The sequence below is a fragment of the Thermobia domestica genome, chromosome 7 (genome assembly GCF_964235325.1).
Source record: "Thermobia domestica chromosome 7, izTheDome1.hap1.1, whole genome shotgun sequence".
NCBI classification, from domain to species: Eukaryota; Metazoa; Arthropoda; class Insecta; order Zygentoma; family Lepismatidae; genus Thermobia; species Thermobia domestica.
The window spans coordinates 110,898,264-110,913,056 of record NC_137460.1 but is presented as its reverse complement, the minus strand read 5'-3'; the positions used below and the strand labels follow the sequence as shown (position 1 = coordinate 110,913,056).

The window sequence follows — 14,793 nt, the reverse complement described above, 5'->3', positions numbered from 1 at the left end:
CAGAGATTGAGAGTTACATTTACTCCTATCGTTTGGCTATCGTTTCTGTGTTACATTGTGGTCATCAGTAAAGCAGTGCCAGTTTTACGAACTGGAAACACGAGATTAAAGCCTGAACAGTAGCGTCCAGAGTAATATCCCAAAGAAAACAAGGACTGTCACGCTACGGAAAAAAAATGTTACTGGCATTTTTCTTCGATGTGAATGGCTTTTATTCATTGAATTCACCAAATATGGGCAAGGTCATAAATTTACTTGGGATAAAGTTTTGTAGGAGGCTGATACCTCAACCAGATAAATCAGGCTCTTCTTTTGTCGTCGATGTGATTTTACTACACAGTGTGAATATAACTTTAGTAGTAACTATAAATATCAACAACGAATTACTGTAAATACTAATAAATTCCTGTACTGTAATTACTGCAGTAATTACTGTATATACTATCTGTTCTATCAATTCTGAAACAACAGATAGTATATATTTATATTTCTGCAATACATGTGTTTTCCCTAACATCGTATTTTGAGTCGGAAAATCCTTTCGGTTTAGGCGAGGTGGTGAGTATAGCTGAAGCACATGTCATGTTTTTGTAGGGAATGGAGGCCATAAGATAGTTCGAAATAGAGAATGTTTTACAGTGGCGATATATTTAATTTTTTATTTTAAATTTTACTTTGCATAAATGAATCATATTCAGTTAAAGTGAAGGGGAGGTGATATCTCTGCTGAGCAGGTACGACTTATACTGATAGCGGGAACATAGACTGCAAAATGTTTGATGTGATGAGGGAGAGAGTTCTGGTATGCTTACTTTTGGTAGATTTGTTGTGTGGGTCGGTCCCGAGACGTCTTACCTCAGGCCTTGATTTCTGCATCTAAAAAGGTGTAAGTGTGGCTGCAGAAAGCAGGTGAATTTGGTCTTTTATTTATTAGGGAGTAAACAATAATATATATATATATATATATATATATATATAAATTAACTAACGTAAATCCAGCATACCACGGTGATTTGTAATTAAAATGTTTCCCATTTTATTTTTTCGTATGATCCAGACTTAGGATTGTTTTTTTTTTTTCTCTGTCTTTTTTTTTATGTCTCTGGAAACCTTGCTCTTCTGCTGACTTAGGTACTCGTTCATTCGTCTAGAACAGTCGTTCCCAGTTGAAAGCTTGGTTATGCCAGAGTTTGCTTCTTGGCTTCTCCGTTTGAGGGGAAGAAGCTCGCAAGTAACCTGACATTGGTAAGAGACAGGAGTGATAGGCAAACAAGAACGTCGATAGAGTAGTTGATTTTGCAGGCATACTATTCGTGAATGTATAACTGCGTATTCACTGCCAACACTTGCTCTCCTACTTCATCCCCACGCCTTCTTTCCCTCAATATTTCTTTATGCTTTTCTCAGATTGTAAAACCATGCGCCTACGACATACACTCTCGCGTTGGAAATGATTGAACTAGATGATATCTATAATCTATGAAGTCAGAGTGAAGGATAGAGCAGTGATAGGCAGATTATTTGAAGAATAATGGGAAAAAATGGATGAATGTCCCGAAACTGCATTTTCGAGAAAACTGCGTTTTTATATTTTAAACCGCGTAAAAAAGAATAGAGTAGTCAAATCTTTTGCCCCTTTTTACATGGACATTTCGACATCTACGCATGCATGGCATATACTGTCAAATAGTACCAAGAGATACCAACAGATAAGACAAAGCACCCGATAAAGCACACACATGGACATTCCCTATTTTTTCCCCTTACCCATCATTTATTCTTTTAGGCCCCTCATTTGTGTGTTATGAGAGAGTTCATGGTAGTGCCCTCGATTTGAAGATAATGGTTATTTTTTAATATGAAATTTTTTATGTTTAATACAAACTGACCTAGTTGGATTTGAAATCTCGTGCTGGAGTTTTGGGGTTTGGAATGTGTATTTAGGAATTCTTGGAAAGGGCACTGAAGCCATTGGTACGTGGAATATTAGTATATAACGAATAACATTTATGAAGAATAGATTTGCTTTTGCTTTATGACAGTGTTTCTCAACCTATGATAACGTACCACTGGTAGTACGTGAGCCGCTGCTGGTGGTACATACGACTTATGGTGGTATTAATAACTAATATGCTTTAGTGGTATGCCAGTGAAAAGGTTAAGAACCCCTGATTTAGCATATAGAGTTAAATCGCTGGACGTTAAACTACCTGTGTACAGAACTAAAATCTGGTGAACTTCAAAGTTTAATAGTGTTAAAAAAAAAGAAAAAAAAAAAGGTTAACATATATATTCCTTTCATAGTGTTTCATTTTCCTTACTTACAGCTCTCTCGTGTTCAAAGTACCTCTACAGATTCACAAGAGACAATGGATACTTTACAGGCTCAACTTGAGGCCGCATTGGTAAGTTGGACTCTCCAGTTCTTTAAAAAAATAAATAGTAAATGATTTTGAAAACATCTTTTTACATGAATGTTATATTCAAATATAGCTTCCATGTACAAGAGAGTACGGCAGTTAAATTAAGAAAGTGTTAAAATATTGAAAAACTGCGTGTATTGTTATAAAATAAGCCATGTGTAAGTCATAACTGTGTGTATGATTGTGTGTCTTAATTGAAGCTGCTTAAATACGTGAGAATGAGATCAAAGATTAATTAGCTGTTGAATTGTCAAAAATTCATTCTGTGTTTCTTCCTCATATCTACGTAAGAGAGAGATTTTATACGCAGTTGCATATTTTCGTCAGATACAACTTATTTAATCCATATGTTCAATAATCTCAGCTAACTTCATGGGAAGTAACTAGGTAAAAGAAATTTTTAGATTACAATTTTAATAAGCAGAAATTTAATTCAAGTTTCGAGGTTAAAGATCGTAATTTTCAGTCGATTTTGTGCTTAATTGTAACCTATATCGATACAAGAAATACTGTACGGTGCATACCTTCGTGTTAGGAACAGGTTAAATTTTTTGACGAATTTTTCTTGGTGGTATTCGCTATTGTTTGCGATTCTTTCTTTTAAATACAGGGTTCCTACTGGTAAGGAAAAATGGCGCAGGTTAGGGAAACTCAGGGAAAAAGACTGGAAATTAGGGGAAGTCGGGTAAAATTTTATAAAATATATTTTTTCTGACATTAATTGTATACCAATTTCATCTTGAGGCAACCATAAATGATCACAGTATGGGACGTTGCTCAGATTTTTATGGGAGGTAAGTGGAATGTACGTATGAGCAATTGATTACTATTTTTCTCTATAGAAATAATTTTCTCATATATAAATATTCATCGTTATTTATTCCTTATTTATATGTTAACGTCATCCGATAGCTGTCATGAAAGTCAGGGAATTTCCTGCCAAAAGTCAGGGAGAAGTCAGGGATATATATTTCGCCAGATCAGTAGGAACCCTGAAATAACTTTTTTTTTTTTTTTTTTTTTTTTTTTTTTAAGAAATCTTAAAGGTATATAATGAATAAGCTCTTTTGCTGATGCTTCATCAGATGGAGAAGTACTAGATAGAAAAAAAAAAAAAAGAAAGAAAGAAAGAAGAGCATTTCGTTCTTGTTGCTTATTTCCTTCCTTGTTAGATAGAACAGTCAGCGAAAAATTGTACTCGTAGTATAACTGTATTTATTTGTGTGTTCTTAATAGTGTTACCATCTGATTCCTGGTAAATGATTGGTTTTCCATACTCAACTCGATTGTTTAGTTCATATCAGGTAGTCTAAGAAGTACACCTTTCGTACACAAGATCGCGGTACTGTCCCAAATCTCACGGTATATGAATCGCAACGGGCCAGGCGTAACGTCATTTGACAGCTGACTGTTTAATCTGGTAGATGCACAGAAAAAGTTTTGGAATTTGTATAATCAGATGTAAGATATTGCGGCTTGAATATGAATGAATTTTCTGCAAAACTCTACGTTTTCAATTTTATTTTGATAAAGGTGCAAATGCATTTAGATCCATGAAGAAATTTGTGTTCTTTGTGGGCAAGATACATTATCAAAGGCAACAGCCAAAAAATGCTTCAGTCGTTTTCATTCTAGAAATTTCTGACGTCTAAAATGATACTTGCAGTGGGCTATCAGTCACAGCTAAAGTGGATGATATTTTGGCAAAAGTCGAGTAAGGCCGACATGCAAAGACTCATGGCATTGCCAATGATCTAGACATCCATCATCAAATAGTGACCATTTGGAGAATGTCTGTAAGCGAAAGTGTACATAGCTGTGCAAAGGAATTGGCTGGAATAATCAGCAGAAAGGGCGTTGTATACCACACTAACAGCGCCAGACAGCATACATCATGAATGACCCATCAGAAATTGAGAGAAATTGGCTAAGAGGTTTCGATACGTCCACCATATAGCCCGGACTGGCATCATCAGACTCTCAATGGAATCACTATTCAATTAAAAATGTATGACAATTTACGAAAATCCGTTTTTACATTATTTGTTTGTCTCTGTAGAACTGTTTGTATTAAGTTAATTTCAAAAGAGGCCTATAAAAGCTACTTGTCGTTTTTTTTTTAAATTTTTATTTTTATTTATTTATTTATCTTTATTTTTTACCAGAAACCGCAGAAGTTCTATAGCGAAAGATTATGGTGCTATCAGAAAAATGACAATGTCTTCGAACAAAATAGTGCACATCTGGTTTTATAATGTTGTTTTCAAATCACAATAAATGTATTCTCAATTTAGTTTCCCAATACTTCATAGACAAACTGATACACATGTCTTCATGGCAAAGTATCCATCTAAAAGTAGTATACATGTTTAATGGATATAGCCAGTGTTCGAAAAGTTTCTTCTTACGTAGACGCCGATTCTGATACATAATTGATACATAAGCCTGCATATTTTGGCCTTAAATTATAGTCACTGGTATAAATTAATTAAATATAGTTACTTGAATTAAGTATATTCAAGGCTCAAGATAAGTTGGAAACTTTGAATTTTATTACGAATTTGTTATAATTTGTTTGTAGCCCACACAACCTCATAAAAATCAGAACCACTGGCAGGCAAAAATTGGGAATACTATAGGCTTCACGCTGATCTTGGAAGTCAAAAAAGGTCAGGGAAAGTAAAATAGGGCAAAGAAAGAGGAAATGCTTCAGAATATGCCGACAGTCAAGGAAACTGCTATAGTTTACAGAAGAGTCGGGACAATGTAATCTAATTTTAGGAAAGTATTTTGCAAGTTTCTGTTACACATGCGGTTTCAACAAGCGTTACAGCTGCTCACAGAAAATATGAAGAACATCTAATGCAGATTCAAAGAATCAATGCAGATTCAAAAAGAAGAGGAGAAAAGAGTGTAAATCGAAATTATCCTTAGAAACAAGAAGTTAGAAGAGCAGTGAAAGGTGTTAGAACTTCTAGCTTTGAAAGAACAAGTTAAATAAAAAGAATCTACATGTAACAGAATAAGAAAATAAGTTAGGTTTGTTGATTGCAGAATCATAGGCCAAACATGACTATAAATGATAGTGCTCACAGTGTTGCGGATCAGAGAAAATTTACTTAGTGATGTAAATTCAGGGAAAGTTAGAGAAATCAGTATCAGAATTTCAGTGTGAATCATGTACTAACATAAAAAATAAGGCGCCAGACTCCTATATCCATCCAGTTGTCATGCCGACCTGGCACCCTGAACTTTTCGAGCTGTGGTTATGGCTGTTGTAATAAATGTCAATAAAGATATACTAAACAAAAGTTCATCAGTTTTGATGATTAGGTTTATCATTTATGTTTTCTGCAAAGACGTTATAAAATAACTTTAAATCAATCAGGAAGCCTTATTGACCATGGAGAATACTTTATTCCACGTCAACGAACGTCCAGAGTTTAGGAATCAGATTATCAACCAAGTACTGAGTTATCAAGATTTGTGACCTCATCCTTCTTCAGCTATTCACACGCAGATGTGCAAGGTGCTATTTTGAGAAGTGAATAATATACCAGTGAGCGACAGACTTAATTCTGCTGATGAAGGTACTAGGGACTACCAAAACCAGTTTGATTACTTACTTAAGGACCCACTAAGTGGGAAATACAGATCATTGTTGTAAAGATGTCAATTTCTCTCGTTAAACAAACGTTGTACGGCAGTTTTCACAGCCTTTAATCTTCAAAGAGAAGGGAACGAAAGAGGCTACTGTTGATTGGACGGTATTGAAACAGAAAAATCGTACATGAAGACTGAGAGATTAGCTGAAGACCGTGATGCCTGGAAGCTTCTCACTTGCAGTAAGTAACCTACTAATAATGGCAAAATACGTATGGTGATGATATCAAAAGATTTTCCGAGCGAAGTTCTGGGACGCGCGCAACAGGGGACAGTATATCCAGGCCTAGTCAGGATAATAGAGTGTGTGGGACAAAACCGTTCAACCATAATCCATTATTTTTTGACGTTTGATATTAGCAGCAAGTGACATGACGTTATAATGATGGATAATGGCTTATTGGCGATTGACAAGGTCTGCTCGCAGTTTGTCGAATTGTCCACAGTAGAAGATGGCATCCATTAATTGTTTGAGAAAGATCCAGGACTTTCGAGTGAATTATTCTTTTTGCGATCCTATCAGACACTTAACAACACTTTTTAGGGATGAGGTTCTTTCTGGTTGGGACATCGATTACGGAGGCTCAGAAACGATAGAACATTATGGTGAAACCAACCTCTTTGAGCTGTCTTTTGTCATTGTCCTGTGTACCTGGAAGGTATCCGCTAATCCCGCTACGGTTGTCTTTGACCTGTTTGTTATAACTTCGTCATGATTCTATTCTCTGAACTGGGTAAACACTACTGGACTCCATACCGTGAATGATTTTGAGCTGTCTCCGTTCATGAATTCTCGAAACCAGCGATGACATGTAAAATCATCAGCATACACGTGGCAAAAGTAGCAGGAGACTGCAACCCAGTGCTAACTTTACTGAAAGAGTAAACAGTATTATGTGTGTTCCTTATCGATCTTCATTTCACCCACACGTTACCTTATCCCTTGAGTTTCTCATCCACACTGCCTTTTTACGCCACTAAACGTGACCTGTCAAAAATTATAACTTTTGTACGTAAGAAATACGAATAAGAAAAAAATAAGGAATAAAAAACAAATAAAATCTATAACGTGAAAAAACATGAAGTTCTGTGCCGTATATTGGTATAGTCTTGTTATATATACATTAGTATGCTACGAAATACGTAGTTGCAATTGTCATCAAGTAAGTCGCAAATTTATTGCTTTTAAAATTCTTTTATATTCTTAAGAGTTGTGAGTGTTTCTTTCTGTTAACAACTGACGTTTATTGTTAATGGTAACAGAGCTTTCGTGACATTCTTTTGTAAGCTACATACGGAATGCAGTTTAAGAATATGTCAATTCAGTTTCAGTTTCATGGAATTTTTTCATATCATTTACAAGCGATAAGTACTAAATTGATACTTTTAATATATATTTTACTACGTTGCTTTCTGTATTTCAAGTGTGATATTCTACTTTGAATTTTTCTGCTTGTAGGAGGTTGACGTAGCGTAATATTAAAGAGGAACCTCATAATTTTATTTATTTACCCATTTGTACAGTTTTTATTATTTTTACCAAGTATACATTGAAAAATGTTTAGATGCTGATTGAGTTGTTTGTTTTTATTTATTATTTTATTGAAAGTTTTTAAGCTGCTTGCTTATGTAATTGGTATCTTGGTTCTGTTGTTGTGTGTGTCATATCTGTAATTTGTAGGACTTCTAGTAGTTTCGGAGTAGTTTGCCTTGTCATTTTCTCTTTTATAGTTCAGCTATTTTCTTAGTTACACGATTTAATGTTTTTCATGCGAAGTGTTACGGCGTGTAGTTCTAGAATTTCCCCTTTCTTCCGGATAGTTTTGTAATTCGATGTTTCTTCATTTCGTTTACTGCTTTTGCTAGGAAACTATTTGGTCTAGGAATTAATTCGTGCGGTTGGTACGCACACATTGAAGCTGTAGTAAAAACACAAAATACATACATACCTTAAGAAAAATATTGTCCATCGCTAGCCACCACTTTCGCCCATCTGTCAGGCAATGTACGGATTCCGTGGCGAAAGAAGTCCTCATCCTTGGAAGCGATCCAGTCAGAGACCCATGTTTCGATATCTTCTGGAGAAGTAAACCGCTGTCCAATCAAATCGTTGTTCATGCAATCGAACAAGTAGTAGTCCGAAGGAGCAACGTCTGGTGAATACGGCGGGTGGGGTAAAACTTCCCATCCGACATTTTCTAAATAGGTTTTGACCGGTTTTGCGACATGTGGGCGAGCGTTATCATGTTGAACAATAAGTTTATCATGTCTGTTCTCCCATTCTGGTCGTGTTCTGGCCAGAGCTTGCTTCAAACGCATTAATTGTCGTCGATAACGTTCTCCATTCATAGTTTCACCCGGTTGCAGCAGCTCGTAGTACACCACACCTTTCATATCCCACCATATGCACAGCATAACCTTTGCACAGTGAATATCTCGTTTTGGTTGTGATGGACCTGGTTCACCTGGTTTCACCCAGGCCTTTTTTCGTTTAGGGTTCTCGTAATGGATCCACTTCTCATCACCCGTAATAATTCGATGCAGAAACCCCTTTCTGCTCTGTCGTTGAAGCAGCAATTCGCAAATAGTTTTTCGTCTTTCAACGTCTCTGTCTTTCAATTCATGTGGAACCCAATGTGACATCTTTTGAATCATTCCCATGGCTTTCAAGCGTTTGGAGACTGTTGTTTGATCAACGCCTAATGCTGCTGCAAGTTGTTCCTGCGTTTGACACGAATCCTGCTCGAGCAATGCTGTCAATTATTCGTCTTGAAATTTGTTTGGCTGTCCAGCTCGCTCTTGGTCTGCCAAGCCGAAATCACCACTTCTAAACCGTGCAAACCACTTCTGACACGTTCGCTCAGCTAGAGCATGGTCACCATACACTTCCACCAAAATACGATGACTTTCAGTCGCACTTTTCTGCATGTTAAAGTAATGCAGCAGGACACCCCGCAAAAACACTTTATCAGGCACAAATTGCGCCATGTTCACTTAACTACAAACTGGTGTTGTTGACGCTTTAATCCACTGCCCTATACTACGAACGATACGCGATGACAGGGATTTGCAACACATGTGTGGATACACGGAACTGTGGGACGCTCCGTTCGTTGCGCCATCTCTTGTCCACCCGCACGAATTAATTCCTAGACCAAATATTTCTAAATATTCTTTATATGAAGATATCTTTAACATGAAAGTAGTAGAGAAGAAAGCTTAATAAACAGGTTATCCATACATTCATTTCTGGTACTTGTTAATACAATTGGTGTAAGTTCACTTACTACGTTGAAATTTCTGTATTTGATTTCATTTCAATTATATTCGCGGAAGTTTTGTGATTTCGACTTTGATCTTTGTTTCGCTGTAAACGTTTCTAGTTAGAGAAGATGTACGTTTGAATTAAAGATACAAATTAAACACTAATTGAAATAAAGTTCAACATTAACAGTGCAGTTTTTAAAAAGAGTCTAGATCATCTTTGCATAAAATATAGCTGCGAATTGCCATGAAATCGCAGTTACATTCTTGGTGAATGACTTTATAATTATTGTAATTTTATGATGAATGATGAAGCCGTCTTAATGACAGCTTTCAGTGTTTGTTCGCATCAAGTTTGAGTTACTCTTTGATTTTTGTGGTGTAAAAATAGACAATTGAGAATTGAGAAACAAAGCTGTGGGCAAATTAATTTTGTGATTTACGGAAATTGCATTAGGTATAATACAAAGTCATCGTTAATTCATGGTGTTACATCGAGGCATTGAGAAAGCTAGGGATACATTTCATACGGATAAAACTAGAAGTTAAGAGGAACAAGGATTCTGCACCATAATATCAAGCCACATACGTCAGAAAATGTGGCTTTAGCTGCACTTTCTGGAAGTATATGAATGTCATTATAGTTAAGCCCTAATTATACAAAACTCGTATCTCGTTTATTGTAACTTCTTGCTGTCTCTTCGGTTGTATGGAATTAAATAGGAGTTTTAGTTCAAGTTTTACTCACTATTGTGCTCTGCATGCGAGAGAAAATGGATAATAAATTCAAGTAAGTGATGATGGACAGAAAAAAAGAAAGTTGGAATAATGGTAGTGGCTAAGAAAATACCACTCAATAAATCTTACGATGCGATGATCTATATAAGCTGCGACTGAACCGGAACCCCTTGTGCGAAAGTAAGTTATTAACTAGCAAGCTGCTTCTAACTCCTCCATTCAAATAACTCCTCTGAAACTAGTAATTTTCGAGGATGCTTTGAAGAATGAAGCAGAAATAACGTTAGGATCGTTGCATTGTAGCGGTGGAATAATTTAGAGTAAAAGTAGAGAAGGGGGAACCTATTCTTTGGCCGCTGAATCAATTGAAATATAAAAAATAAAAATAAAAATAAAAAAAACGCATCTCGTATCTCTTAACGTTTTTGTTATATAAAAATCAGTATTGAAACTGGAAGTACTAAATTTCAACCACTTCCAGTTTTGGTAGTGTGTTCGGCATAGTAATTGTACATTGCCTTGAGACGCTGAATCGTTTACAATAAAACAGTGTCTCGCTGTTATTTTCGTTCTATGGCGATAAACATCGAAACCGGAAATGGCTGATTTGAACCACTTCCGGTTTGAATAAAGAGTTAACGGAGAAGATGGAATCTGTTCTTAGGATGCTGAATGGATTACAGAAAACCACATCTCGACATCGCTTACTGTTTTTGCTTTGTGGAAATCAATATTGAAACTGCAAGTAATATTAAATTTGAACTACTTTCGGTTTTGGTAGTGTGTTCTGAGTGGTAATAATATGTTGCTTTGAGTCGTTGAATCGTTTGCAATAAAGCATTTTCTCGCTGTTACCGTTTTCGTTCTATGGCGATAAAAGTTGAAACCGGAAATGCGTAATTAAAACCACTTCTGGTTTGAATAAAGAGTTCACGAAGGAGATGGGACCTATCCTTGGGACACTGAGTTGCTTGCAAAAAGCGCATTTCGATATCTGACCGTTTTTGCTCTGATACCTGTCAACAGACGGACGGACGGACAATGCCGTTCTGTAAGACTTCCTACACTTATGCATAGCATAGTTTGGAAGTCTAATAATTTGATACTAACACTTTAATTGTACAGATATCTCAAGCCATTAATTTCACTGTATAGCTCAATGTGGTATTAAATCGTTAAACATTAATAAATATTCGCAATAAAATCTATTAGAAGCATATTTCTTACCAAAACTACAGACGAAAAAAAATAGGTTGGCAATTTTTTTTTTTAAATCACTACTATATAGTGAAGCCACACTGGTATAAACTGGAATGTATCAGGGAACATCAAATAGGGAATAGAAAAATGGTTTTATCGTCCTACGTTCTTTACGTTTCATGTAACTGACATTCCTAGGACACGTTAAGAATCAAGTATTTAGCATGGCATTATATTACATTTTAAATTTACAAAATTTTAAATATTACTTTGCTAAATTAAGCGTTTTAAATTGTGAATATAATCGAAGTGGAAAAATGATAAACAGTTGAACGGTAGAGTGGTTAACCAATAAGATTCCATCAAATATGTCTCTGAGAAAGTCGGAAAAATCATACTCAACAAACTATGCATTACCAAAAAAATCTTTCTTAAGTGCAGAAATATCGAAACATGAGCATTTTCAAGTGAAAATAATAGTGAGATGTGAGATTACTACAAAATGACTATCCTAATCCATTTTCATTCTTTTTGAACTGTTAGTGGTTTTCCGTTTACTCGTTTAATTAATATATCAGATCGTGTAAAAGGTATTGAATCTTTTGCGGACGAGATCGCGTAAGTCTGAGGATATGAGTGTCCCAGTAGGTCAGGCCTAACACCATTTGACAGCTGACAGTTGAAGCTAGTAGATGTGCAAAAAGTGTTGGAACAGCGTTCTGAAGATGAGTGAATTTTCCGCACAACTGCACTACATTTACAATTTTATTTCGATAAAGGCGCAAAAGCTGCGCAGATTCATGAAGAAAGGGCCTATCTGGTTTATCATAAGGACCAGACTGTGTCACGTGATCAGGTCAAAAGTCACGTTGCGTGGTATATCGAGTCTGGACATTCCAAATCCAGATGGGAGATATTTCAAGCACGTAACCTCCGCATGGGGTGCCTTGGGTAATTCGCATATGATGCATATACTTTATCATTATTATTGATTTTGCTCAAACAACTTGACTTTTGACAATGTTCTGTCCATATTTACCTTAAGTGTTATGCATCCTTTTTAAGCTCTTCATTATGTCTTTGCAATAACCTTTCAATTAGTCATCACCTTATTATAGTGTTTGAGATATGTGGACGACTTCGTTTTTTTCATTAATTTTCCATTGACTTCAATATTCATGTTTCGTGATCTTTTACTACCCATTTTAGGATAATTTGCTTTCGGAATATAGGATCTACATAGTATCCTCTACATTTGAGCTGAATTTCAGCCATCTCCCTCTTTTGGTTTTTGAGATAAGTGGATGAATTCCTTTTCATTGATTTTCTGTTGACATTAATGTTTCTTGCTTTTTGAATATGTTCTATTCATTTTAAGACAATTTGCGTTTGGAATATAGAATCTACATAGTCTCTTTTACATTTCAGCTGAATTTCAGCAATCTCTCCCAAAGTCTGTTCACATCATTGCAACCAGATAGGCCCTTTGTTGTGTTTATGAGCAACATACGTTATCAAAAGCAACAGACAAAGATGGTTCAGTCGCTTTCGTCGTGGAAATAACGATGTCTAAGATGATCCTCGCAGTGGGCGAATGGTCACAGCAAAAGTAGTAATATTCTGGCAGAAGTAGTAATATTCTGGCGAGCAGGATCGGCATGTAAGCAACCATGACATTGCCAATGATCTAAACATCCATTACCAACAAGTGTTAAGCCAAAAATCTCTGTTGAAACGGAACGAACTCAAGCCGTATCTGAATCCGTTGATCGAGTGATGAAAAGTAGATAACATACGATAACAGTCTACGGAAAGAGCGTGGTCCAAGTGAGTAGTAGTTCCACAGTCTGTGGCAAAGCCCTCACTAACGTCCTGAAAGGTTACGCGGTGCGTTTGGTGGAATTGGAAGGACGTTGTGCACCACGAGCTGCTACTGGCTGGCAGAACGAGGTCATAGCACCATCAGACTATTATTTGTTTCGATCTCTGCAAAACTCCGTGAATGATGTTAACTTTGTTATCCTGTGAAAACCACGCGTCACTTTTTTTTTTTTTTCTTCAGAAACCTCAGATATTCTATAGCGATAGGATTATTGTGTTGCCGAAAAAATGAGAGAAGGTCATTGAGCAAAATTTCATATATGTGATTTCATAATGTTATTTTCAAACCACAATAAATGTATTTTCAGTTTTGACTTCCGAAGGCATAATACCTTTTTTTGGCAACTTGATAATAGTCTGTTATTTGAGTTCCATCATCCTTTTTTGTTATTCAGTCACATACTTTCCATAAGATGTTGCATGTCCTATGTTAATGTTTTAGATTTCTTTCTGTACTTAACCTTCTTGTTGCTAGTATTGTCTGTGGTTGTAGATGACAATCGACGTTGCAACTTGGCAGCCAAATTTTTACAGTTACCAAACACATTTATGTAGTAGTGGGCTAAGTACTGACAATGTCACTGTCAACTCTGGTGAAAGTAAAAGCTTTACAACTGCCTCACATGATGTCGTTAGTGCCGGTAGTGAACGTACATGAGTTAGTTACAGTTCCCGTGTTACTCCAGTAGAGGTGCTGTTGTGTGTCCTAACAATAATGGATAGTTTGAAGTTTCATATTGTAATTAAGTTGAATTATGTTCACAGTTGAACAGAGGGATTTGTAACATTCCATTCGTTGCAGGATTGGGTTGTTTCGAGAGTTGAAGACATTATTGCAACACAGTAATTTAAACACACTTTTTTCAAAAGTTTCATAGTTTAATAAGTAAGAATTGAGTACTTTTTTGAATTACAGGATTTTGCAGCTTTACTGTCCTTAAAGAATTCGAATGTTTAGTGAATTTAAGTTTTTATCTTGTGTATAAAAATGTTGGCTTGGCATAGTTCTAAGTAACTGTATCGAAGAGACCGAACTCTGGAGGAGACCATAAGCTATGTAGAATTTTTTGATGCATATCCTAAGGAGGAAGAAGTTGGTTCAAGAGGAAGAGATGGTTTAAAATCTATGCCAAAAATAGAACATCTTACTTTAGGATGAGCTCCTTATGTTAGGAAGACGAAACTCGGTATGTAAACTCATTTTTAAAAACAAATTGACATACACACATGATTTACAGTCTGAAAGAAAGTACTAAAGGGATAAGATACCCATAGAGGGATGACAAGGGGGTGATATGTAAAAGTAATCGAAAACGACCTATATTAATGCGGAATTCATAATTCTGGGAGCCACTGAGATGAATAGTGACACTTTCGATGTCGCGTAAGTCCGACATCAGCAGACATCGGCATGGTTGGTGAGAACGGGTGAAAAATAAAATGTACGTAATGAACGAGATTGCTGTTGAATCCATTGTTTTCGGGGCCCGTTTAAAGTAGTGGGTGTAAAAGTAAGAAATTATGCATCAGTTGAGTTTGTAAATTTATGGCATAGATCATATCTTGATAATATATTGTGGTAACTTAATGAAGTAGTGAAAGTATCGCTGATACAAAACAATAA

At 36.0% G+C, this 14,793-nt stretch overlaps 1 protein-coding gene across 4 annotated transcripts in view; it reads left to right on the top strand.

The window, feature by feature from the left end:
• Positions 1 to 14,793, top strand: part of LOC145690338 (uncharacterized) — a 175,906-nt gene that overhangs the window by 57,771 nt on the left and 103,342 nt on the right. For all 4 annotated transcript variants that reach the window (XM_081765134.1, XM_081765133.1, XM_081765132.1 and 1 more), the window contains one exon: positions 2,328 to 2,405. In XM_081765134.1, the coding sequence (XP_081621260.1) occupies positions 2,328 to 2,405 (78 nt within the window). The remainder of the gene's footprint in view (positions 1 to 2,327; positions 2,406 to 14,793) is intronic.